At 55.1% G+C, this 24,859-nt stretch overlaps 1 protein-coding gene across 1 annotated transcript in view; it reads right to left on the bottom strand.

The window, feature by feature from the left end:
* Window positions 1-3,177: 3,177 nt before the first annotated feature.
* Window positions 3,178-24,859, bottom strand: part of SIPA1L3 (signal induced proliferation associated 1 like 3) — a gene marked incomplete at both ends in the record, with an annotated part of 95,511 nt that continues 73,829 nt past the window's right edge. Inside the window, 6 exons of the mRNA XM_079723669.1 lie at window positions 3,178-3,321; window positions 4,612-4,693; window positions 6,406-6,541; window positions 9,542-9,685; window positions 14,592-14,835; window positions 15,695-15,860. Of these exons, the coding sequence (XP_079579795.1) occupies window positions 3,178-3,321; window positions 4,612-4,693; window positions 6,406-6,541; window positions 9,542-9,685; window positions 14,592-14,835; window positions 15,695-15,860 (916 nt within the window). The remainder of the gene's footprint in view (window positions 3,322-4,611; window positions 4,694-6,405; window positions 6,542-9,541; window positions 9,686-14,591; window positions 14,836-15,694; window positions 15,861-24,859) is intronic.

Genomic DNA, 24,859 nt, shown 5'->3' with positions numbered 1-24,859 from the left:
ATGTGGAAATAGCTGGTCCACCTCCTCTGGAAAAAGGATATATAACCGTTTTGGAAAAAGATTTTTTGTGTGTGGGGGGCGGGTGTGTGTGTGCGGGAGAGTCTAGGTTACAGAAGCATCAGGTTTGAGATCGGAAACAGTAAAGTCCATCACAGGTAAATGGCTAGGTGGGCCAGAAAGCCCCAGCCGTGGGGCCAGCCCTGTCAAGAGGAGGGGCTGCTTCTCAGATCCAGGTGGAGTTGGACCTAGACTTCCCGCCCGAAGCCGGACCTTGGGATTCTCACATGAAATTTCGAGATTTGGAAAATAAGTTTGACCCTGATCCCCGGGTCAAACTGAGAAAGTGTTTCGCCAGGGCAGCTGCAGATCTGGGCCCAGGAGTTTAAGACCGCTCCCAGCCAGGAGAGCCCCTAGGCCCAGGGCTGAGGTGCCCGAGCCCCCGGGGCCTGGAAGCAGGGGCTGCTCTTCACTCCAAACCACCGACTAGCTGACGGGCAGAGGGAGGCCTACGCCCACCAAGGGCGGGTGTGGTGCCAGGGAGCTAGCACTGGCAGGGTGTGGCCTGGGGCGACAGCCCCGCTCAAGGAGGCAGGGGCCCCTCAGTTCAGAGTCTTGCTGCAGAGGACAGAGTTACCAAGCTCGAAATCCAGCTTTCTTTCTGTACCATCTCCAGATTTTAAAAAGTTGACCATTAATTTAAAAACCAACACAACTCCATGGGCCGGGTCTGGCTTTCAGGCCTCAAGTATATGAATTCTGAGGTAAAACCTCCTTCTTTTTAACTTAAGAATTTCTTACATTCGGGGGAACTCCCCGGCGGTCCAGTGGTTAGGACTCCGTGCTCTCACTAAATTTCTTACGTTCTGAGTGTTGGATTTCTGTCACTTGGGTTTCAAGAAAAAGAATGGTGCTCCCTGGTTCTTAGGGGTGTGTGCGTGCATCGGGGGTGACGGCGTTTGGGACAAGGGGGACAGGAGGAGGGGGATGACGGTGGATCACACCCGCTTCTCAGGGAGTCCAGGCAGCTGCTCAGCTAGCGAACACACAAGCCACTTCTATGAAACATTTATTTCCTTTAAAACCTCCAGAAACATGCCAGAAAATCTCAAGACAGGGATGGGGCTGGGGGGTGGGGGGAGATAATAATAAAGAATAAAAAAATCCAAATGAAACAAATCAACATATATATAAAAAAAAAAACCCTGCTGCTATCTTCAGCCATCAGATAGAACACCAAACTCAAATTAAATGTGCTTTGCAGAGATCCTTTAGAAATAACAGACAACAAAACCCCAAATCATAATTTACACTTGTCGATGTACATGATTAGGTCCCCAAAATGATTCAAATGATCTGAAGATATGAGGAGACAACTTAAAAAAACAAACAAACAAAAACGGGGAGGGGAGGGGTGAGCCCCAGGTTAGGGTCTGAGGAAAGGGTGGGGTGGTAAGTGGTCCTGGAGAACCCTCCCCAAAAGGGACCCGGGAAGAGGGGCAGAGACATCACAGTAGCTGGCCAGGGCTGAGGGCCCGGCAGGCCCCCCTCGCAAACCACAGGTGAGGGAGACGAGATGGCAGACCTGAGGGCCTTTCTCGCGGACTGCAGTGCTGCCGAAGGGCCAGAGGTTGTTGGCAGGGAGGCACGACGAGGGTCCTTTTCTCTTGCTCCTTCAACGTCTGTGTCCTGTGTGGTCGGTCCCCAGAGCCTCCTTCCCTGAGGTTTCTGGCCCCAGAGAGGAGGCGGCGGGGTCTCCGGACGGGACTGGACCGCCTGGTGCTGGCCCCCGGCCGGAGCGTGCTGCTCTCAGCTGGGCCCCCCGGCCTGCCTGCCCACCCTGCCTTCGTCCCCAGCCCACGGGGGACGCGCCTCGATCCTCAGCTTGAGGTTGGGGGAAACCACAGACTGTGGCCGTACAGACTTGTTCTGGCGCAACTCCACATGAAAAAATAAATATATATATATATATATTTTTTGTTTGTTTGTTTTTAAAGGAAAAAAAGAAACTGTTTCCTGGGTGAACAGCGTAGTACCACACCGGCCTGGCTGCCTGGCCAGCTGCCCCTTATTGCCTCGAGAGAACCAGCGTCTTGTGGGGTTCGCACAGCAAGGCGCTCCCCGGGGAGCACAGTGACGGTGTCCGATGTTGCTGCTGCTACTGCGGGGCCTACGAGATGGGCCGAGGGGCTTTGCAAAGGGAAACAAAAGCGGAGAGGAGAGGGAGGCTGCCTCCCTCCGCCCGGACCTGACGGCTCCATGGAGCCCCTCCTGGTGCCCCGGAGGGGCCGGGGCTGACGGAGCTGGGGAGGAGGAGGGGTGGGGCTGTGCCGGCTCCGCCGCTGGGCCTGGCCGGGTCAGCAGCTCACAGGCGGAGGGGCCCAGGTGCCGTGGCCTCTGGCAGTCAAGGGACTGGTAGACAAAGACTGGAGAAATGGTCCCGAGCGTGCAAATACCTTCCCCCTCAAAGAAGTTAACTCTGGATGCTGGGGTTTCCTTGCTCCACCCTGGGGCCCCCCAAGACAATAAATGAAACTCTAAGAAAGTGCTCCTGGTTGCTTTTTGGAGGACAGGGTAGGGAGGGGGCAATGTCCATGCTTTCTGGAGCCAGTGCACCAGGGACCAAGAACCCTGGCCCGCCTCCACGCCGGCCCGCACCTCTCCGGGTGTGAGGGGAGAGTGGGCTGGTTTCCCGCCGTGATTTCTCAGGCAGGGGTCTTGGCCCCATAAGCCCAGATGCTGCTGTGTGTGGTGAAGAAACCCAGTTGGGGGATTCCTGGAGCTGTGGGGTTTGGAGACTCACTCCTGCCCTCCACCCCCTTCCTACAGCTTCCAATGGCTTGGTCCTAGGAAGAGGCTGGATGCGGATGGCAGGATGGGACCCTGGGGGCAGTGTGGGCGTGGCCCAGCCCCCAGGAACCTCAGATGGCAGCTCAGAGGGAGGCCAGAGACCACGTCGCCCTCTGGGGCTCGAGGGCCAGGAGTGGACCCCAGCTCACAGCCCCGTGAGGCCTCCCTCAGGTCCCACTGCCACCCGGAGCGTCCGTGTCCACGGGAGGGCGGTGGGGCCCTGGCTGCATAGCTGGGTCACACCTGCAACCAGAAGCCGGGCTGAAGGAGAGGAGAGCAGGAGCCCCTGGTCTGCCCAGGCGGAGGCGGGGAGGTGGCAGCCTCTCCACCTCAGAGTTCCTTCTTTTCCCTGCAGAAGATCTCGGCGAACTTGCGTAGCTGCTCGCTGGCGGCCTGGGACTCCTCCTGCAACCGCTGGTTGTTCTGCCTCAGGCTGGCCACCTCCGACTGCAGCACCGCCTTGTCCTGCTTCTCCTGCGGGGGCGGGGGCTGGCATCAGCGGGCGCATCTTGAATGGCTCCCCGGGGCCTGCGAGCCCCGCTAGGCCGTGGTGGAGAGCCAGGCTGCCAAGGTTCAAATCCCAGCTCTGCTTCTCAACAGCTGAGCAACCTCAGGCAAGTCTCGGCCCCAGTTTCCTCCGCTCTAAAAGGGGCGGTTGAGAGGTCTCCCCGAGGTCACGTATGTTGAGCTCTTAGAACACAGCCTGACGTGCAGTAACTGACAAACGTCACTGCAGTTAGGAGCACCTCATTCCACCCTCACAGCCACCCGAGGGCTGGGGACTGCTGTTACCCCCATTTTCCTGGAAGAGGAGACCAGGCCTCACACAGCAAGTAGGGGGCTGGGATGTGGATGCAGGGCTGCCCTTCCAGGACAGTGTAAGATGCTCAGGCAGTGACTTGTGCAAGGTCACACAGCATTAAGTGGTGGGGTGGGATTTGAACCTGGGCCCCTATGACTCCTGTGCTTGAGACTCCCATGTTCTACTCGGCCACCTTTTGGCTTTTTACCCAAACACGTATAAAACGACAAGTGAAAGTCTCTTCCACTCTTATTTCCCCTCACTCTTCCACACCCTGGAGATAAGTACAAGGAACAATCTGGAATGTCGCCTTCTAGATATCCCTCTGACCCACAGCTGTTAAACATTTTTTAAGTATGATGATACTCTAGGAAACGGTTTTGCAACTTGCTTAATTTTCTGCTTGAGTTACTGGACTTCTTTTGTATGTTAGTAAATATATAGATTTCTGTTACTACTTTAATTGGCTGCAGACCATTCCGCTGCACAGGTGTCCTGTCATTTATATAACCATTCTCCTGTTGACGGACAGCTGCACTGGCTCCAATTTTTTTATTGCCAGCGGTGCAGCAGCGAACATCCTTGCTCATGGGTCTCTTCGTGCCCGTGCTTGAAATTCTGTTGGACAAGTTCCCACAGTGAAACTGCTGGGTCGACAAGGTACGCAATTACAGTTTTGACAAACATTGTCCAATTGCCCTCCAAAAAGGCTGGGCCAATTGATTCTCCCTCCAGGAGGGCATGAGGGTTTCTCTGTGTGCTTTGCCAGCCTTCCCTACTGTCACTTTTTACTCTTCACTCATGACTACATTCAAAGCTGGGTGGCCTCCCCTAGAATAGATGGGGTGTGGGTGGGGACGGGTGCCTCAGCCTCGCTGTCCCCTGCCACCCTCCGGGGGGGGGGGCCGGGAAGTGCAGTGGGGAGGTGCGTGCCACGTGAAGCGGCTGCTTGGCAGCCTTACCTTCTGGAGGTCCGTGTGCAGCTGTTTCAGCATCACTTCCAGTTGGTACACCTTGCCTGTCAGATCCAGGGGTGGCTCCTCACTGGAAAGACAGGAGGCAGGGTCAGGCTCTCAGCCCACAGCTGGGAGGAGCCCGGGATACAGGCTCCCTCTTGTCCCTGAGGCTCTGGGGAGTCCTTTTCTTGCTGGAGTCCCAAGGGATGCCTGGAGGAGAAGGCCACGCTCCACCTGGCGAGGGCATGTCTGTGGATGTGGATGTGGGTCATGGGAGCACCAGGCCTGCCGTGTGTGCATTCCTCCCGAGGATGGACCATGCGTGTGCTTTTGGGAGAAACTCCCCCCACGTATGACCACCTCAGGTGGCACAGTACAAAGAACACCCCCCCACGCCCATCCACCGAGCCCCCGGCAGGCCCGAGCATCGCTCCAGCATATGGGGCATGTAAGTGAGCAAACGGACGGGAGAGCCTGACAGGTGGTCAGGACCAGTAACGATACGGACAGTAACAGCCCCCCGCTACCGAGAGCCCACCCTGTACCGTGTGAGGTCTCACCTAACAGGGCGGACGGTGGTTTCCCCACTGGACAGAGGGGAAACCCAGGCTCAGGCGGGGACTCTGCACCCAGGACCCCAGCCTGTGGCTCCCCCTCTGTGCAGATTCCCCAGGCCTGGGCCCGCCTGGCCCCTGCAGAGGAGGGCAGGCAGCCGAGAAGGCTCCACTGGGTGCTGTGGGAACGCACACACCCGGTAGGGGTGCCGGGGTCGGGGGGGCATGTGGGCTGCAGCAGACGAGAGGGAGACGGCGGGGGGGGGTCTCCGCCCAAGAAGGGGAGAGGACTCGGCCCTCCTGCCTCTCCCACCCTTTCCTCCCTGCTGGTGCTGCATCTTGGGGAGCTGCAGCCACAAGGGGAGACAGGAGGCAGGTGGAGGGAGGTCATCAGTTCAGGGCAAAAGGCGTCCGGGAGCGTGCCCGGAGGTCCCGGCATTTCCACGCCCACCCTGCTCCTACCCCTGCCGTGGTGCCCTATCTGTAACCACCCAGCTCTGCTATTATAGTGGGGCCAATCTTTGGTGGAGGTTGAGTTCTAAAGCCACTGTGTGAAGCAAAAAACCAGGAGAGTCAAAACCACCCTAGAAAATCGCTTGAACGGCCCATAAAGTACAGTGCACGACTGCTGTATACAGAACCCTGCACGGGGAGGTGTGCAGATGAGTGTGAAATGCACTACTGAAATCCACGGACATGCAAACATGCCATTTCCATCCTCTCTCCCTCTTTGTAGTTCTATTTTCTGCCAAGCTGGTGCAGTTGCATCTGCTGCACTACATGTGAGATGACACATGTGAGATGCCCGCCTCCCCGACCTCCTCCCTCCCCCGGAAGCCTCGTGAGGGCAGGGCTTGGGCCTCCATCACCGCTGTGTCCCCAGACAGCCCAGCACGGGGCCTGCCGGGGAAGAGTGAGAGGTAAATGTCAGGGGAACACGTGCGTAATTTAGGAACCTGCAGAGGAGGAGACCCAGGAGCGGGCAGACAGACGGGGCAGACGAGAGGCCCGGGGGCGGAGGGGGAGACTGGGGGCACTACTTAGCGATTTTCCAAGTTGGCAGTGAAACAATCCTGAATGCTGATCACAGGGCTGACCCCGACTTGGTCCCTGCTGGGCCCCAGCACGTGGGTTAGTCCAAAGTCTGTCAGGTGAGAGGGGCAGTTGCTCCTCCAGCTACTGCCAAAGGGGTGGTGGGGTGACCTGCCCGGCGGCCTCTCACCCAGCGTGGGGGAAGGAGCCTCACCTCATGGTAGGGGTAGTCCTGGGGGTCGGGGGCCCCCTCTCCAGGCTCAGGTGGCTGTGGACAGGACTGTGTGCTGGCGGGATGTCCGGGCTCAGAGCTGGGTCGTTGAGAGAGAAGAGCGAGACGGCTCTTTGCACTGCCGGGCAGAGGGGGGCGGTGGTCGGCAGGGCTCCCGGCTCCTCCCCACTCCACCCCCTCCCCCAGTGACCAAGCTCTCCCTGGAAACTCCAGGACACTGCCAATCACACCCCGGTGAGATCACACAGGCGTGTAGGATGGATTCTTGCCAAAATACCAAACCAAATCGGGACACAAACAACAATAACCCGTCCTGACTCTGAGCAAGCCTCCAGACCCGATGACCAGCTTACGCAAAATACAAGGGACAGAGAAAGAAATTAAGTTGCGGTGTGGGGAAGTGACCACCCAAATTGGGCAGAAGTGACCTGGTATCGTCAATAAATAAATGGTAGGGGGAAAAAATGGCCAGAAGTGGATGGGGTTGACGCTGGGTGATGAGGACGTGGGGATTCATCATCCTAGTTCTGAGAATGTGAAACTTCAAAAGCAAAAAGGAAAGCGGAACAGAGAATATCAGGTATACGGAAGAGAGAAAAAAATCCCAGGGGGCTGCCCGTTAAAGCAAAGATTCCCGGGTCCCACCCCAGACACGTGACTGGCTCTGGGGGAGGGGCCTGAGCACCTGCACTTTCAGATGGGACCATTAGGTGATCCTTCTATAATGGCAAGAACTGGCGACAGTCCTGATGCATCCAAAAAGCAGCTGGCTGAGTGAGCCCTAGGACAGCCAGACAATGGAATGTGCAGGGAGTGAACAACCAGAGGTGGGGCTGCGTGTCGCCCCGTGGGGAGAGGGCACCGCTACCTGGCAAAGGCGGGCTCCTTTACATCTCTGTGCTCTTTATATCTCTGTGCTCAAAGAACAGCACAGTGAAAACCCAAATACCCTTCCCCAAGACCCACCCACTGTTAACGGTTTGCCACACTTACTTTCTGCATGTGTGTGTGTGTGTGTGTGTGTGTGTGTGTGTGTGTGTGTGTATTTTACTCCCTAACCATTTGAGAGTAAATTGCCGACATCCTGGTATTTCACCTCTGTGTACTTCACTACCCATCTCCAAAAAGTAAAGACAGGCTCCTATATAATCACGAAACAACTTCGTACTCAGGAAATTTAACATTTATACGGTATTACTGTCTAATAGATAGTCATCTTGAAATTTATCCAATTCTCTAAATAACATCCTTTATAGCTGTGGTTTTCTGTCTTGGATACAATATTTCTTCTCTTCGAAAATACTTTTCTATAAATAGTTTCAAACGGGCCCCAAAGCAGAGAAAAGAGCATCACGGGTCCTCATGAACCCACCGCCAGTTTCCACACTTTTCAACATACTCTGGTTCCTTCCCCTGCACTCTCTTTGGTTTTTTTTTATTCCCCTGATCACTCCTCTCCTTTACGTTTTAAAAACAGCTTATTGTGGTTTAACCAACATACAACCAACTGCGCATGCTGAAAAGTGTACCATCTGGCCCGGTGACTGTGGCAGCCGAGCCTCAGTCGCCTCATCTGTAAATGGGATCCTAATACATCCCTCAGACTGAAGAGCAGAAGAGATGATGTTTGTAAAGTGATAACGTGCCGGCTGAGGAGATGCTCTGTAATGTCACTGTGGCTGCAGAGTTACCTCCTTCAGGAAGTGCCCCCCACTCCCGAGCTCATCAGGCCTCTGGACAGCAGCGCTGGGACACTGCCTGGCAGCCACTCCCCAGTGGTTCTGGAGTGTAAGGCTGGGGTATCCCTGAGGCCAGGCCTTGTATTCTCTGTCGTTCTCCCTCCTACCATGCCCTCCCCACCCCAGAGGCCTGACTGCCTTCATCCCGTGGCTTGGGGAGAGGCTGCAGGACAGGATGGAAGCAATGAATGGAAGCAAAGAGGGAGGGGCTTCCTCCAGGGCCACCTGTCAGAGGTGGGCTGGCTGACACGTGGAAATAAGAAGGATGTGTATCGTATGGGTCTGGTTTAACAGATCCTGCTCTGTGCCAGACCCATGCTGGGCACCCAGTGGCGACTGAGACAGCCCCGGGTCTTGCCATCATTAAAAAGCAAGGGCACAGGCAGAGGGGTCAGGGCTATAGGAGCCCAGAGGAGGTGCCTGATCCAGACTAAGGGATATCAGGGAAGGCTTCCTGGAGGAGGGACGGCAAAGCTGTGGCCTAAAAGATGGAAAATGAGCCAGAAGAATATGTTCTTGTCTGTCACGGTTTCACAGATGTGGGAACTGAGGCTTAGAAAGGTAAAGCCGCTTGCCCAATGTCACACGGGAGAGAAGTGGCAGAGACTGCCAGCTGTCCCTCATGGTTTTTCTTTCCCCTTCTTGGTAATGACACATCACAAATTTCAGCCTCGCACATGGCCTCACACCCCAGCTTGCCCTGGAACAAGGTGTGGCCGTGACACTCTGACCAATGGGAAGCAAGTGTAGGAGGAGTATAAGGCTTTGGGAATAGTCCTCAAAGGGAGGGGATGTCTCCCTTGCTGGTCAGAGCTGGACATGATGGTCAGAGCTCTAGTGGCCTGTGAGGGTGAGGCCCCCCAGGAATGGCAGAGCAGGCACGGAAGGGGCTTGAGCTGTAATGCGTTTGTGGAAGTGCCATACCAGCCCCAGACTGCCCACCCCAGGAATTTTTGCTGCATAAAACCTTGTTTGTTTAAGTCATTGTTAATTTGGATTTTCTGCCACTTGCAGCCAAAGTACGTCTAAGTACAATTTGGATTATGAAAATTCTGCACTGTAATAATAACAGAAAGTACTGTCTGCTGAGAGCGTGTTCTGTGCCCGACACGTTTTACACACAGACTCCTCCCCGCGGGTCCAGGCAGTGGGTGCAGTCTCATCCCAGTTTTGTAGATAAGGTAACTGGGAGAATCAGACAGATGAAGACATTTGCCCAGGACTGCACAGTGACCAAGGGACAGGGCAGGATGTGAAGCCTGCTCGCCTCATTCTGGAACCCGAGTGTGTCCCCCTTCAAAGCCCCAAGACCCTCCGTGGATCCTTCCAGAAGAGAGAAGGGAGTAGGGATCTGGCGGGGCTGGGTGGAAGATGCCTACCTTCGTATGCCTTGGCTGCGTTTACGAGGCTGGACCACTCCAGGCCAGCAGCCGTGTCAGGCAGTGGCATCATCCCTGGGTCCAGGCGCCGCAGGGGCCGGTCCCGCCCATCGGCCAGTGAGAGCTCGGAGGCTGAGATGGTGGCTGGGTGGGGACAGCGGAGAGGGGAGATGGGTGAGTGACAACGTGGGAGAAACAAAGAAATTAACACATTATGTTACACTTCACATACAATTATGTAACATTATGTAACTGTTATACCTGTTACATATAACTAAACGAGTACATTATATTTATTAGATGATCAATGCCAGGGAAAACATCCAGCAGGCTAAGGGGGTAGGAGTGTTGGATGTTTACGTAGGTACGATTTTAGGGTGCTGAGGGAGGCCTCGCTGAGAAGATGGCCTTTGCACAAAGCTCTGAAGGAAGGGGGGCGCGGGGCGGGGGCACCTGGGGGAAGAGCATTCTGGGGAGCTGAAAAAGCCGAGGCAGGAACGTGCCTAGAGGTTTAAGAAACATTGAGGGGGCCCGTGCGGCTGGGACGGGAGAGGCAGAGAGCAGTGGGAGGTGAAGTCACAGGTGACAGTGCTGGACTGTGTGAGGCCCTGTGGGCCATGATGCGAACTTTCTCTCTTCCCCTGGGTGACATGGAGCCACAGGTGGGCCCTGAGCAGGGAGGGGTGTGACCTGTCACAGGTGTCCAGAGGGTCCCTCTGGCTTCGTGTGGGGGACAGACGGTAGGCAGGGGGAGCGGGGAGCAGGGAGGCAGTGAGGAGGCCCCTGCGATGGTCCAGGAGTGAGATGAGGGCGGACAGGACCAGGTGGGGCTGCAGGGACGAGTGGACGGATCCTGGGTCTATTTTATAGGTGGAGTCAATAGTATTTCCTGAGAGTAGATGTGGGCGTGAGACAGAGAAGGCTCCAGGATGACTTCAAGATCTTGGAGCTGGCACCAAGATGGGGAAGGCTGGGGGTGGGATCAAAAGTTAGTTTCTGGGGGCGTGTGAGATGCCTCAGACACCCGTGGGGCGCTGGCCACGTGAGTTTTGGAGTGGAGGAGTGAGTGCCAGGCTGCAGATACAATGTGGGGCGCTTCAGTGTATGGATGGTGTTTAGACGTGGCAGGGTCACTGTGGGGAGACCTGGTCGGTTCAGGTATGATATGTTGGGCAGAGAAAGAGTGTCAGGGTGTTGGAAGTGACAGATGGCACGAGCACTGCACCAACAGCTGACTTTGCTGCAGAGACAGAGCGAATCCCCCATGCTGGGCTCAGGCCCCCCGCCTCAGCTCGCCGAGGCCTCACAGCCCCTAAAGGGAAGGGGAGAGAGGATGACAGTGAAGCACAGAGGTCAGGAGGTGACTCAGGCAGGAAAAGCCATGTCCCCAACGAGCGTGTCCTCTCTCCGGGCACCATGCTGGGTGTTACAGGGATCATCTCACAGGCCCACCTCCAGTTAGCCAGGAGGGAGGTGCTGCTATGACCCCGTGAGGCAGAGGGGGCGGCCTACACTCAGAGCGGGAAGCTCCCTTGCATGCAGACTCACGCTCGCCGGTGGTGGCACTTGGCTGTGACACGCGGGGTCTGACACTGACCCTGCTCTAAGCCCAACCCCACACGGCTCTGGTGTTCAGAGGGTCCCTGTTAATATCCTATTTTAACCCTGCTCTCTAGTCCAGAGGCACAAACCTGACGGATGACAGATTAGAATGCTCGCTCCTGGTGACAGCACACTAACAGAAAAATACATAAACAGCTACTGGGTTTTTTTTCAGCGCTTATTGCATATCAGGCATTGAGCTTAGTGTTTTCCATGAAGAACTTGTTTGATTCTCGGATTAACCCAGTGAAGTGGGCACTATTTTTGCCCACGTTTTTACAGGCACAGAGAGGTTACAGCTGTGACTTCAGGACCTGGACTACAAACTCGGGCCATCCAGCTCTCAGGACGTGTGGTGCTAGTAAGTGTTGCCCAGTGAATGAAAGCTCGGGGGAATGAATGAGGGCAGGAAGGATGCCGAGCCCTTGACCTCCACGCTCTCCATCTCCAGCCTCCTAGCATCTCACTACTGAGCGGGTGAGGGTCGCGGGAGCAGCTGCCACAGCCAAGCAAGCTATCAGCGGGCGCTGCTGTGAGAGGCTCCTTGGCATGAGAGCCCTTCACCCGTGAAGCCCAGGCCTGGGCTGACGGCATCTCTTCAGCCCCGACGTGGCTTGGGAAGGGCTCTCGAGCAGGCGTGGAGAGGTGGACAGACCCAGGGCCCCCGGCCACACTGAGGCCAGATGGGACTCTCTGTGGTCCAGGGGGACAGGGGAGTCAGACGGGCAAAGAGAGGTATACGTGTGTGCTTCATGAGACAGAGGGCCCTGGGCTGTGGTCCCCGTAGGGACCCAGACAACCTGGACCCGGCTCTTAGGGAGCCCCCAGTCCAACAGGGGAGACAGACTCATTCCCACACAGTGACAGCCCGGAGTGAGTGGGGCTGTGATGGGAAAACATAAGGCAGAGTGGGCAGGATGGGATGGGAGCAAGCCAGGGGGCTGTGGGGGCCCAGAGGAGGCGTCTGACTCAGCCTGGCAGCCTGGTTGGGGAAGGAGGATTTCCTGGAGGCAGCAGCATCTTTTTTTTTTTTTTTTGATGCGGGCCAGTTTTTAAAAAAATAATTTATTTATTTTGGGCTGTGTTGGGTGTTTGTTGCTGCATGCGGGCTTTCTCTAGTTGCGGCGAGTGGGGCCTACTCTTCGTTGCGGTGCACGGGCTTCTCATTGAGGTGGCTTCTCTTGTTGCGGAGCACAGGCTCTAGGCACACGGGACTCAGGAGTTATGGCACGCAGGCTCAGTAGTTGTGGCTCGCGGGCTCTAGAGTGCAGACTCAGTAGTTGTGATGCACAGGCTTAGCTGCTCCACGGCATGTGGGATCTTCCTGGACCAGGGGTTGAACCCGTGTCCCCTGCACTGGCAGGTGGATTCTTAATCACTGCGCTACCAGGGAAGTCCCTGATGCAGACCATTTTTAAAGTCTTTGTTGAATGTGTCAAAATATTGCCTGTTTTATTTTTTTGTATTTTTTGGCCCAAAGGCATGTGGGATCTTAGCTCCCCGACCAGGGATCGAACCCACACCCCCTGCACTAGAAGGCGAAGTCTTAACCACTGGACTGCCAGGGAAGTCCTGGCAGCGGCATCTTAGTTGAGACTGAAAGGATGAGGCAGAGCTAGTCAGGGGCACTCTGTCTGCCTTGTGTGGGTCTGTGATCTCTGTGCATATTACCCCTGCCCTGGCCCCTCTCTTGCCTTCTCCTCACGACGTGTCAAATGCCTACTATATGCCAGGCCCTGCCTTCAGCACGGACAGGGCAGTATAGGCAAGATGCAAATGAAGGAGACACAGAGTGACGCTGAGGGAAGCAAGAGGAACTGCCAAGAAGCTCAGCCCCACAAGCCCCTCTGACGTGCTCCCACTGTGTGCCTACTGCCTAGAGCACAGCCTGGCCCAGAGCAGGTGCTCAAGAAACATCTGTGGAACGAAGGCAATGGAGGGGCAGGCCGGGTGCCCTGGAGTTCAAGACGGGAGGGATGACCCAGGCTGGGGCTTAAGGGAGGCCTCCAGAGCAATAACTGAGCAAAGCCCTGAAGGAGAAGCAGGAGTTAGTTATCAAGAACAGGGTTAGGGGCTTCCCTGGTGGCGCAGTGGTTGAGAGTCCGCCTGCCGATGCAGGGGACGGGGGTTCATGCCCTGGTCCGGGAAGATCCCACATGCCGCGGAGCGGCTGGGCCCGTGAGCCATGGCCGCTGAGCCTGTGCGTCCGGAGCCTGTGCTCCGCAACGGGAGAGGCTACAACGGTGAGAGGCCCGAGTACCGCAAAAAAAAAAAAAAAAGAACAGGGTTAGGGGAAGAGCATGGCCAGCAGAGGGACCAGCCATGTGGAATGCCCTGAGGCGAAAGAGTTGGGGACAGAAGGATCCAAGGGAGGGTACTGTGAAGCAGAGGGACTGAGGTGGGGCCCCCCATGGGGCACAACACCAGGGCAAGGAGTACGGACCGAGATACTAGGTTAATGGGGAGCCATGGAAGAATTTTAAGGGGGAAGATAGAACCCCGCAAAAAAGTCCCAGAGCCTCCTCCAACCCATCCCCTGCAACGTACAAAAGGGTTCCATCTAGATGCTACAGGGGCACAGGCCCTCAGCTGAAACCCTTGGGGTGGACACATCTCTGAAGTCAAGATCTGTTGGAATTTGATACAGTACGATGCGCTATATATACGTACACACCCAGAAAGGTCGGCAGTGCCCCTACTCAACACACTAGCGCTCCTCAACGAAGCAACTGCTCGCTCACACCAAGTGGGGTAAAGAAGGACCATAAACAGCCTCACATCCATTCAGGTCGAGCACTGCTGCCCAGTGAGCTTGGCCCAAACTTCTGCTTTGCCTTTCAGTTTCAGAGCCTTTGGGGTTGTGGATAAGGGATTACAGGGTGGGCTGAAGGCACGGCCAACCCCAGACAGTGCAGAGCTTTTTGATGGGGGCCGTGTGCACAGCGCCCCCTTCAGTAATTATTTGCTGATGCTGGTCACACCCCTGTACCCCCTTCCCTTCAAGAGCTGCAGGCCTGGGGGACGTCACTTACGTAAATAAATATTCACGAGGCTATTTGCTTGGTGCTGGAACACGGAGCTGGGAAGGGGGGCAGCTAATAGAAACCCTTGATCCTCAGGACCCTAGTGATGAGCTCTCCAGTCTGGAGACACCTAGAGAGACTAACGCCCTCTCTCTGGTCTCAGATGACCCCAATCCCTGGGTGCCACCATTCCTTGGTGACCCCCAGGAGACCCCTGATGCTTGGCCAACAACCCCTTGCTCTGTGGGTGACACCCGGTGCTCAGTCATCAGGGCCCCCTGAAGCTCCCATGCACTTCGGTTCCCTCCGTCAGCTGACTCTGACACTGATGACCCCCAGCCTTTGACCTCTAGGTGAACTGTGGGCTCGTGGCCCCTGCTTCCCAGCCCCTCACCCTCAACCAGCTCCTGGGTGCCCGGGCTCACATTTCTTCTCTGGGAAGCCGTTGCCGGTGGCAGGGATGGTGCTGGGGCCGCCGGGTGGGTGGGCGTGCTGGTGCTGGCGGCGGGCGGGCAGCGTGCTGGAGGGGAAGGCGCAGGTGCTGGTGAAGAGCACGTCGTTGGGCAGGCCCGGCTCCAGGCCGGCAGGGTTGGCAAAGCTGGGCTCCCGACGCCCGCTGCACAGGCTCTCGTCCGACAGCGTCCGCTGCAGGCTCTTCTGTGGCGACTGCTGCCAAGACAGGGATGGGAGGCGGGACGCCAGGCGTGGTCACGGCCAGGCCCAGCCAGGGTCGCCGTCCTTAGAGGCTTCATCCCGTCCTGGATGTCTGCGGTCTTTACCCAACCAGCATCCATTTCTGCTCCCTTTTTGGTCAACGTACTCCAATTTTCTCCTGGGGATTCCTCCTCCCCCCTCTGCAGCCCACCTTATTCTGGAGGGCCGACCCCACCCTCCAGCTCCAGGTGAGGTCAGGGAAGGCAGGATGACCTGAGCTGGAGCCTGAGAGCCAATCATTGGTGGGGACCACGCGGGACAGAGTGCTGGCTTCCCCCAGAGCTCAGGCTGGTGGGAGGGAACCCTGGAGAGACTGCTGCCACCCAGGTCCCCACCAGAGAGCTCACAGCCAACAAGAGGGAGGCAGGGACAAGAGGGAAAAGAAGCAGGGGATGTGTGAAGGGACTGAGGACGCCTGCTGTTTTGGCCCCACCCCCACCCCTGGGTCACAAGAGCCTAAATGCCCCCTGGGCCCCGCTCCTGCACTCCTGGTCCTGTGGTCCAGGGAGGGGTGGGGGCTGCTTCCACCCTGGGCTCCACGAGAAGGACGTGAGAGCCAGTAAGAGCATCCCAGTCCAGTCGCGTGACCTACGGTGGGGATAAATCCCCTGCAAGCCTTCCAGGCTGGCTCACGCTGTGATCCTGCCCCTGACCAGCTCGATGTCCTGACTCCTGGCTGCGGAGCCACACACCCAAACAGGCTGGCAGGTGCCGCGGGCAGAGGCGGTGGGCAGGCAGAGGCAGTCCTCCTCCCCCACCAGCCTGTCTGATTGTGTGTGTGTAGCGCGGCAGGGGCGGGGCAGCCTCTACGTACTCTGGCGTCTCTCTCCTGCTCGGGTGCCAGGTTGTCCATGATGATGAGTTTCTTCAGGTCGTCCTCGATGGTGGACTTGTAGTTCTTCCGGGGAGAGCGGAGGTCTCGGAGGGAGGCCCTCAACCGCGGCTGCCCAAAGACGTTTTTGGTGTTGCTGTCCACCTGCCTGGAATGAGAGGGGCATGGTCAAGGTCAGAGGGGTCTCGGGAGGCTCAAGCTGCTTCTCAAGGTTGTCCTGACCCAGGAAGGCTGGCCGCCACTGGGCGAGTGATTGCAGCTTCTCCACAACATCTGGTGAAAGTGGGACAGAGGAGAGGCTTGGTTTGTTCTCTCCACTCGCTCATCCCACAGACGTTGCCTGGGAACCTACCCTGTGCCATGCGTGTTCTCGGCGGGGGAAGGGGGGATACAGCGGTGAATGTGAAGCTGACTCCAGTCAGAGAGACTGACAATGAATAAACGAACAAAGACAGAGACCCCATAATGTGAGGTAGAGAGAGGTATTCTGAAGAGAAATAAAGCTGGGTAAATGGATAGGGATCGCTGGGGATGGAGGCTGGCTTTTCTGAGGGGATGACATCGGAGCAGAAACTTGGAGAGAGGAAGGCAGGAATCCACCTGGTATTGTAGAAGAGGGCACAGGGCAGAGGGAACAGCAAGTGTTGGGCTGTGAGGTGGGAACAGGCTCGGTGAGTTTGCGGAGTGGCGGGGGGGATGAGTAGCTGAGGGGGAGGAGGTGAGGCCTGGGAGGTGCTGGGGCAGATGTTCTGGAACTTATGAGCTACAGAGGGGACTTGGGGTTGCATCTAGGGAGCCTCTGATCTGGTGAGTGCTAGGTCCTGATGTGCATTTTACAAGGGTCTCAGACAGAAAAGTGACCCTCATGGAAGCAGGGAGACAGTGAGGAAGGGAAGCAGTTGTTCAGGTGGGAGACTGGGGTGGCCTGGACCAGGGGTTCCAACCACAGAAGAGGGATGGGGTCCCACAGAGGGAGAATCCCCCAAAGGGACCAGTCCCTTTGCGCAAGTGCAGGGCCAAAGGCAGCAGACCCCTGGCCTGAGTGCTCCAGGGCCTGGCACCAGATCTCCCTAACTTTGGTTTCCTCATCCACCACATGGGGTAAGACAGCTCACGCATCACGGGGTGGCTGGGAGGATCTAGACATGAGGTACCTGCACCTGTTCCTGCTGTGGGACCCTGGGCAAGTCACACCACCTCTCTGATCTTTGGTTTGCTCATCTGGAAAACACGCTGACCTCACAGCATTTTGGGGTTTGCTGCTAAGCGCTTGGCCAGCGCCTCACAGAACAGACAATGGGGGAATGAGAGCTGCTCTTGTAACTTTACCTGAGGCTGCCCGGCCCCCCGAGCTGCACACAGTCCTCTCCTGCTGCTCCTATCCCCTCCACTGGCTCCGCAGGCCATCACCCCCGGCTCCCTGGCCCTCTCCTGGCCAAGGCTGGCTCCTGGGGGCTCTGTGTCCTCCACTCCTGGGACTTCCCCTGAGACCTCCTCTTGCCTTCTGATTCCGGCCCAGCCCTTGAGATCAGGTTTTCCTTCCCCAGTGAAAACCAGATCCCTCACCTGAGGTGTTGCTACACCCCAGGAAAGAAATAATGACAGCTAAGAGGAGCGCAGCGTCAGGCATGAGCCACCAGCCCGAGGGCTCCACGTGTGCTAACCTGTGAAATCTGCACAGCAGCCCTCCCTGGGAGCCACTATTACTAGCATCTCCATTTTACAGGTGGGAAACTGAGGCACAGAGAGATAAAGTAACTGTCCAAAGTCACACAGCCTATGAATGGAGGAGCCAGGATGCCAGCCAAGGCCACCAGGCCTCAGAGCCCATGGTGTCACGATCACACTTGGCTGTCACGTTTGTACCACAGAGATGGCATATGAAAGCTGTACAGTATGTGGAACATAATCACGTTTGGTTTAATAATATGCTTTTATATGCTGAAAAAAAATTCTGGAAGAAATTATGAACGATTACCTCTGGGAAGCAGGAGTCTTATTAGGAGGTGGAAAAATGAGATTTTTACTTTTTATCTGATACCAACACCCTTCTGAACTGTCTGAATTTATTTTGCTATAATCACGTGTTACAACAATAATAATATAAAAACTAGAGCTGACACCTAGACTTCATCATTTTGTAACTCAGGAAAGAAAAAGAATCTTTGAACCCAGGAAGAAATAAGATACCTTGGGCTCTTGAGGGTATTGAAGTCTACATTTTTTCTCATTTTCTCAGCTGCCAGCCTTGGGATTTTAACAAAGGAAGGAAGAAAAGGCAGCAAGTTTTTTCTTGTTAGGTCGTATTCCTTCTCAAATGAGAATTCCAGGTCTAGGGTAATTTTGGCTCTGTCATTATTAGGGAAGTATGCTCTTTAGGCAAAGGAAAAGCGCTCTATCCAAAAGAGAGAAACAGAGACACAAAGAGAGAAAGAGAAGTATACACCCCAGAGTACAGGTTGCTCCCTTGGGAGCTGGAAGGGGATTCACCCCTCCCTCTTCCCTTTTGATTTGGCCATTTCCCAGAATCCTCTGCACAAGGGGAGTATGTGACTCAGCGCAGGGCGCGCCTGAGCCCATCAACCTGGTGAGGGAGCAGGCTGGGCCTCCAGCTCATCCACCGCAATAAAGGGGTGCTGTCCCCGAGGCTCCCCTCTGCGAGGGGTGTAAAATGACCTACTGAAAACTTTAAAACGTGCACTTTCTCTACCCTGGGGGTTCTACATCTGGGAATGTGTCCTTTAATGTGCCAGGTGTACGGGGACCCATGTGTGCCAGGTGTGCGGGGACACTTCATGGGGTCCTATCTATGGAGCAAACAGAATTGGCCAGCAGGGGAAGGGCGAGGCCCCACAGGGAGGGACAGTGGCATCACAGAATAATACTACCTAGCTGCTGAAGAGAAGTGGAGTTGGTCCACATGACATGGGAAGAGGTTCGCCCAGATATGTGTCATGGGAATAAAGAAGTGGTACTTATGGTGCGAAATCATTTTTAGAAAACAAAACTCACACACAGCTTAGCTTGGTATACTGAAGTTTACCGAAGTCTCAGCTCCAAAGGTGGATATGTGGGGATTCACTTTCTAAAAATGTTCCTCACCACAGCCCACGAGGTCCGAAACAATCTGTCCTGCCCGGTCTCAGCCCTCATCTCCTCCCACACAGGCTTCCCAAGGTTCCTTAAATATGCCAGGCATGTTCCTGCCTCAGGGCCTTTGCACTGGCTGCTCTGTCTGCCTAGAGCGCCCTCCCCAGCATTCCCTGTGAATGGCGGCTTCTCATCCATCCAGTTTGGCGCAACTGTCACCTTCTCACCTCCCCTGGCCACTTGACCTTCTGGTGCTCCCTCCCGGCCCAGGTGAGTTCCAATACGCGATCCTGTGCTACTTCTTCACTGTATCCACCTCATGATGATTTGTCCTGTGTGCTTGTGTTTGTGGTTCCACTCCTCCTACCTGACTCACAGCCTTCTGTATTCTATGTCCAGGGTTGGGAACAAGACCTGCCACATTGCAGGCACTCCAAATTAGTTGTTAAACGTGTATCACATGGAACCAACCTTCCTTCCAACCAACCAGCCAACCTCCCTACCCATCTTCTTCATTCCTTCTAACCTTCCTTACTCTCTTTCTTTTTCCAACAAGCTTAAATGACTTTTATAAAACAGGAAATACTTTACTCTCTATACTTTAAAAAGTCAAGCCAAAAGAACATAACTATTCCTTCCCTGCTCTGTTTGGGTTCATTTGCTAAATTGCCTTCCCAGCTCCCAGGACCTCCAGGACTCCTAATTCTACAGCAGAAGGCTGGCTCACTGGAAGAAACCCTGCTAGAACCTTCTCCCCCGACCCTCAATTCTGCACCTATCTATCCACTGCAAGTTCCACATGGCTGACACTGTTAGTGGGCTGCTGGGACATGTCTAAAGAGAAAAAGTATGATGAAATTCAGTTTGGAGAGTCAAACTGATCATTTTTGCCCTTATTCGCTTTCTTCTGAAAGAATTTTCCAATGTATTTTCTTTTTTTAAATTTATTTTTGGCTATGTTGGGTCTTTGTTGCTGTGCGCAGGCTTTCTCTAGCTGTGGTTAGCTGTGGTGAGTGGGGGCTACTCTTTGTTGTGGTGCGCAGGCCCCAGAGCATGCAGGCTTCAGTAGTTGCAGCACGTGGGCTCAGTAGTTGTGGCACGTGGGCTCTAGGGCATGCGGGCTTCAGTAGTTGTGGCATGTTGGCTCAGTAGTTGTGGCTTGCGGGCTCTAGAGCACAGGCTCAGTAGTTGTGGCGCACGGGCTTAGTTGCTCCGCGGCATGTGGGATCTTCCTGGACCAGGGATCAAACCCGTGTCCCCTGCATTGGCAGGTGGATTCTTAACCACTGCACCACCAGGGAAGTCCCCCAATGTATTTTCTAAATTGAACATTTTAAGCAATAATTTACAATGGCATTAATTCCAGGTTAAAAAAAAACAAACAAACCAAACCAAACTGGGCTTGTGCATCTCTGATCTTTTTCCTTCTTCTCAAGATCTTTGGTCTCCATAAATGCTTAAACCTAATGACCTCTGAGGATAAAATGGACTATTCTCTGACTGCTAAAAAGAATGAGATCAACTTCTATGTACTAATATGGAACTGTCGCTGAGCTAAGAGTAAGTGAAAAAGGCTGGAGCACAGACAGGAGGTGACCACATGGATAAATAAAAAGGGGCGTAAAGGAAGCACACTCAATCGTGTGTGCTCAGTCATGTTCGGAACATTTCTGCAAGGATGCAGAATAAATGAAACAATGGTTGCTTCTGGGGAGGGGAGCTGGATGGCAGGGGGCCAGGGAAGGGAGAGAGGCCTGGTTTTCACTGCAAACCCTTTTGTACTAGTTTGATTTTTATCCTGTGCATGCTTTACCTTCTAAAACACAAATGAAAAAAACATCCAGGAGGAGGTACCCGCTCTCAAGGTTCTGACTGACAGCATTGGACAGAGCCTCTAATTTGCTCATGTCGTCTGAACTTGCATTTGCCACACGGTGGAATTAAACCACTCACATCAGAAAAGAAAAAGGAAGACAGAAAAATTACAAAGAAGGCTCTGCAGTTAGGACCCGGACAACAGCAACTTCTTTCTCCCGTGACAGAAGGGCCAGGAGTGGAAGGCGACCAATGGCTCCGACTTGTCTGGGCCCGATCCCAGCTGACTTGGAGCTCTGGCCTCCAACTGGGGCGGCTCCCTTGGGGCCAGGTTAATTAAGCTAATTAGCACCGCTGTCAGCCAGCCCGAGCTGGGGGTTCTGCCAACCTCGCTGGTGAGGACACTCATCAGGCCTGCATCTCAGGCAGCAGGTGGATTTTCCTGGAAGGAAGGCTGGAAGAGGCCGGTGGGAGTGGGGGCCAACCCTGCCGTGGGGCGGGGATGCTGCTCCTTCCGTGGCTGCACTGAGCTGGCCCCAGGGCCCCTGAACTCGAGGAAGGAGGGAGCCCCAGAGCCAGGTGTCAACCACTAGATGCCAGTGCCTGTCAGCCCAGCCAACGCTGACCAGGCACGTCCCTATTCCTCACTGCATCCTCATGCCACCTCTGGGAGGTAGGCACTCCTGTCTTCCCCTTTTGAGGCTGGGGGACCGAGGCACAGTGAGCTGAGGACACTCGGAACCCACACCTGCCTGACGCGCTGAGCCGCCCGAGGTTTGCTCACGATGAACACAGTGCTCAGTGTGCACGGAACACGGGGACGGCGGCCCTGGGGGATGTGGGCCCTCAACCTGGGGCCGGTGCGTCCCATGGGGCTACGCTCCTTTCTCACGGCCATCGCTTCCATCACCTTGCTCTACTGGTGGGAGCACTGATGCTCTGAGAGCAGCGTTCTGACACGGTGACAGCAGAGTCGGATTGTGGGCTTGACTCGGGGGACTGCTCTGCAGTGGTGGCAACTGCAGCAGCAGCAAAGCTCACCTCCTGAGCGCTCACTCTCTCCCAGGCCCCAGGCTGCCCTCCACACACATTATTTCATCTCATCCCCTCAGTGGCCCTACATGAGGCAGGGCTGCCCCCTCCTTTTAATTAATTAATTAATTAATTAATTTTTGGCTGCGTTGGGTCTTCATTGCTGCGCACGGGCTTTCTCTAGTTGTGGCCAGCGGGGGCTACTCTTCGCTGCAGTGCGTGGGCTTCTCATTGCGGTGGCTTCTCTTGTTGCAGAGCATGGGCCCTAGGCACGCAGGCTACAGGAGTTGTGGCACGCGGGTTCAGTAGTTGTGGCTTGCGGGCTCTAGAGCGCAGGCTGAGTAGTTGCGGCGCACGGGCTTAGCTGCTCTGCGGCATGTGGGATCTTCCTGGACCGGAGATCGAACCCGTGTCCCCTGCATTGGCAGGCGGATTCTTAACCACTGTGTCATGAGGGAAGCCCTAGGGCTGCCCTTCTTAAGGATGAGGACGTTCGGGGCCTGGGTCCTTGGGCGTGACCAGGGGGCTTGGCCTCCCAACCACCACTCCACCTTAAGGCAACAAACAGGCTGTTCCCTAGGGCCTGCCCCCTCCTCACTGGGCCTGCCAGCAGGGACGGGGGCCAGCAGGGCAGCAACACGCCAGCCTTTCAGTTGGACTGAGACCAGCCTGGCGGGGAGGAGGTGCCCAGGACGGCTGAGGGCGCAGGGCCGCTGGTACTGCCTCCTGCTCCGCGGGCTCCAGCCTGGCAACCCATCGGCCTAGAGTCGTCCCTCACCGCTAAGCCCTGTGCAGCTCAAGCTCGGTGCTGGGGTCCTCACATGGATTAACTCAGGAAATCCTCACAACTGGGAGGTAGAGAGGACCGTCAGGCCAGTTTAAAGAGAGGGAAACTGAGGAGTTAAGGAGGGGGTAAGCAGCCGAGTCCCACCCCGACCCCCATGCTGTTCTGCTCCTCTACTGGTTGGGAGAAGGCAGCCCAGTAAATTCAGTGTCTTGGGACAAAGCGGTCAAAACGGGGCTGTCCGGCCGTCTCCCGAGGCAGGGCTGCTGGCCCGTCCCACAGAGTTGACCAGAGCCTGCAGCAGAGGGGCTGAGGTGAGGGACCTTCCGTGGCAGGTGCTCTCAGTCCCCTCAGTGTCCCCTCTGTCCTTCACCAGCTCATTCTGTCTTTCGTTTAACAGACCACGTGCCCAAATCTAAGAAGTCAGTCCTCAGAAAATGCACGTCACTGCCTTGGGTGCAAGTCTTCCCTGAGTCTCTCCTAAGACGAGATGCTCTGTTAGTTATCTTTCTGGGCATGAATCCTGGTTCTGCCACTTGCAGCTCGGTGACCTGGGCTACGCACGTCTGGCTGTGCCTCGGTCTCTTCCTCTGGAAGTCGCCGGGAGGATCAATGGGGCCAGGTTGGTACAGCCCTAGCCAGCAGCCTGGCTGAAAGGCAGCGCCCCCGTGTCGGCCGCAGCCATTTTCCATTTCTCTGGGGATGCATTAGAGGTCCCTGACCAGAATCAATGAGAAAGGAGGCAGATTTGGTAATTACTCCTTTGGGGATAATCTCATAATATGTGGTGACCTGTAGGGACAGATTATAAAACCAACAACCATAATATTTGCAGTTGTTGACCTTAACTAACTGAGTGAATTTGGGCAAGTGACTTAACTGTTCTGTACCTCGATTTTTCTTATCTGGAAAATGGCATACAAAGTACCTATACCTCATTGTTCTGTCGTGAAGATTAAATGGGTTAAAGTAGGTACAGGGCTTATGACAGTACTTGGCGGGGGGGTGGGGGTATCAGTAAATGTAGGTAGATAAGTTATGCAAATGAGTTCTTTTGCCTTGGGATAAGATTTCAGCAACAGGATTACAGATTAAAAAAAAAAAACAAAAACGTTTTAGCCTCAAATAATTTAGCTGGAAGTAAAGACAATGTTTTCTGGAAAACTAGGTTAGGTGACTCAGAAGTATCTTTAAATGACAAAGATATTGCCTCCAAAATGCTCAGGGAGAGTTTGAATAAAACAGCTTTCCGAAATGGGAGCGTGTGGACAAAAGCATGAATTCTAAATGAACATGTTATTTTATGCGTGTGATTTTAAAAATGTATCTGTAACTAAATTAATAAACATAAGAAACCATGAAACTATTTTGTGTCCCCCAGTATTTTATATATTTCGTTTACATGTTTACACAACACACATACATATGTAAAAAGCCTTCTTCGGATGTTATGTTAGGAAATGGGGGGCTGCTGTTTGTTTACAGTTGTCACGTATCCAGGTATGTTTTCCGAGTGCCTGCTATGTATGTGCTGGGCCCTGGATGGGGCTCAGGTGTCTCTGCTTTCCCAGAACCCTCCGCCCAGTGGGCCGACAGGGAGGAAGCAAGTCTCTAGGAAACGACTGCCTGATGTGCCCTGGGACAGAGGCTGAGGAAGGAAAGAAGCGTGGGGTCAGTGGGAGGGATAAGCCTGGTGTGGGTGATGGGAGAGCTTCTCCGAGGACGGCGTGTCTGTGTTGAGACCTGAGGCGTGGCGTTACGGGTCCCCTAAGCAAAGGAGATGTTGAAGTCCTAACCTCTAGTGTCTCAGAAGGTGACCTGATTTGGAAATAGGGTCTTTACAGAGGTCATCAAGGTGAAATGAGGCAATTAGGATCGACCCTAATCTAATGACTGGTGTCCTTACAAAAAGAGGAAATGTGAACACAGAGACACGCACACAGGGAGAAGGCCACGTGAAGACGAAGGCAGGGATTGGGGTGATGCACCTACATGCCTAGAAATCCCACAGATTGCCAGCAAGTCAACCAGAAGCTGGGAGAGAGGCATGGAACAGAGCCTTCCTCACAGCCCGCAGAGGGAACCAACCCTGCTGACACCCTGACTCCGACTTCCACCCTCCAGAACTCTGAGAAAATACACTTCTGCTGTTGAGCCACTTGGTCTGTGGTACTTTTTTATGGCAGCCCTAGCAAACTACAGATGGGCAGGAGTGAGCCAGGTGGGGCTGGGGGGGACCCGGGCAGGAGGAACAGCACACACGCCAGGGAAGGCCAGAGGAGCTGCCCTCGTGGAAGAGCACAGTGGGGTCAACAGGGCCTGACCCTCTGGCCACCCTGAAAAGTGGGAGCCTTACTGTATTTTTGGGGTTACAGTGAGAATGAAGTGAGATATGAGGCTCACACCTTCCATTCACTGACGGAGCA

The sequence above is a fragment of the Hyperoodon ampullatus genome (genome assembly GCF_949752795.1).
Source record: "Hyperoodon ampullatus genome assembly, chromosome: 18".
NCBI classification, from domain to species: Eukaryota; Metazoa; Chordata; class Mammalia; order Artiodactyla; family Ziphiidae; genus Hyperoodon; species Hyperoodon ampullatus.
The sequence above is the reverse complement of the archived record's forward strand: the minus strand, read 5'-3'. Positions and strand labels throughout refer to the sequence as shown.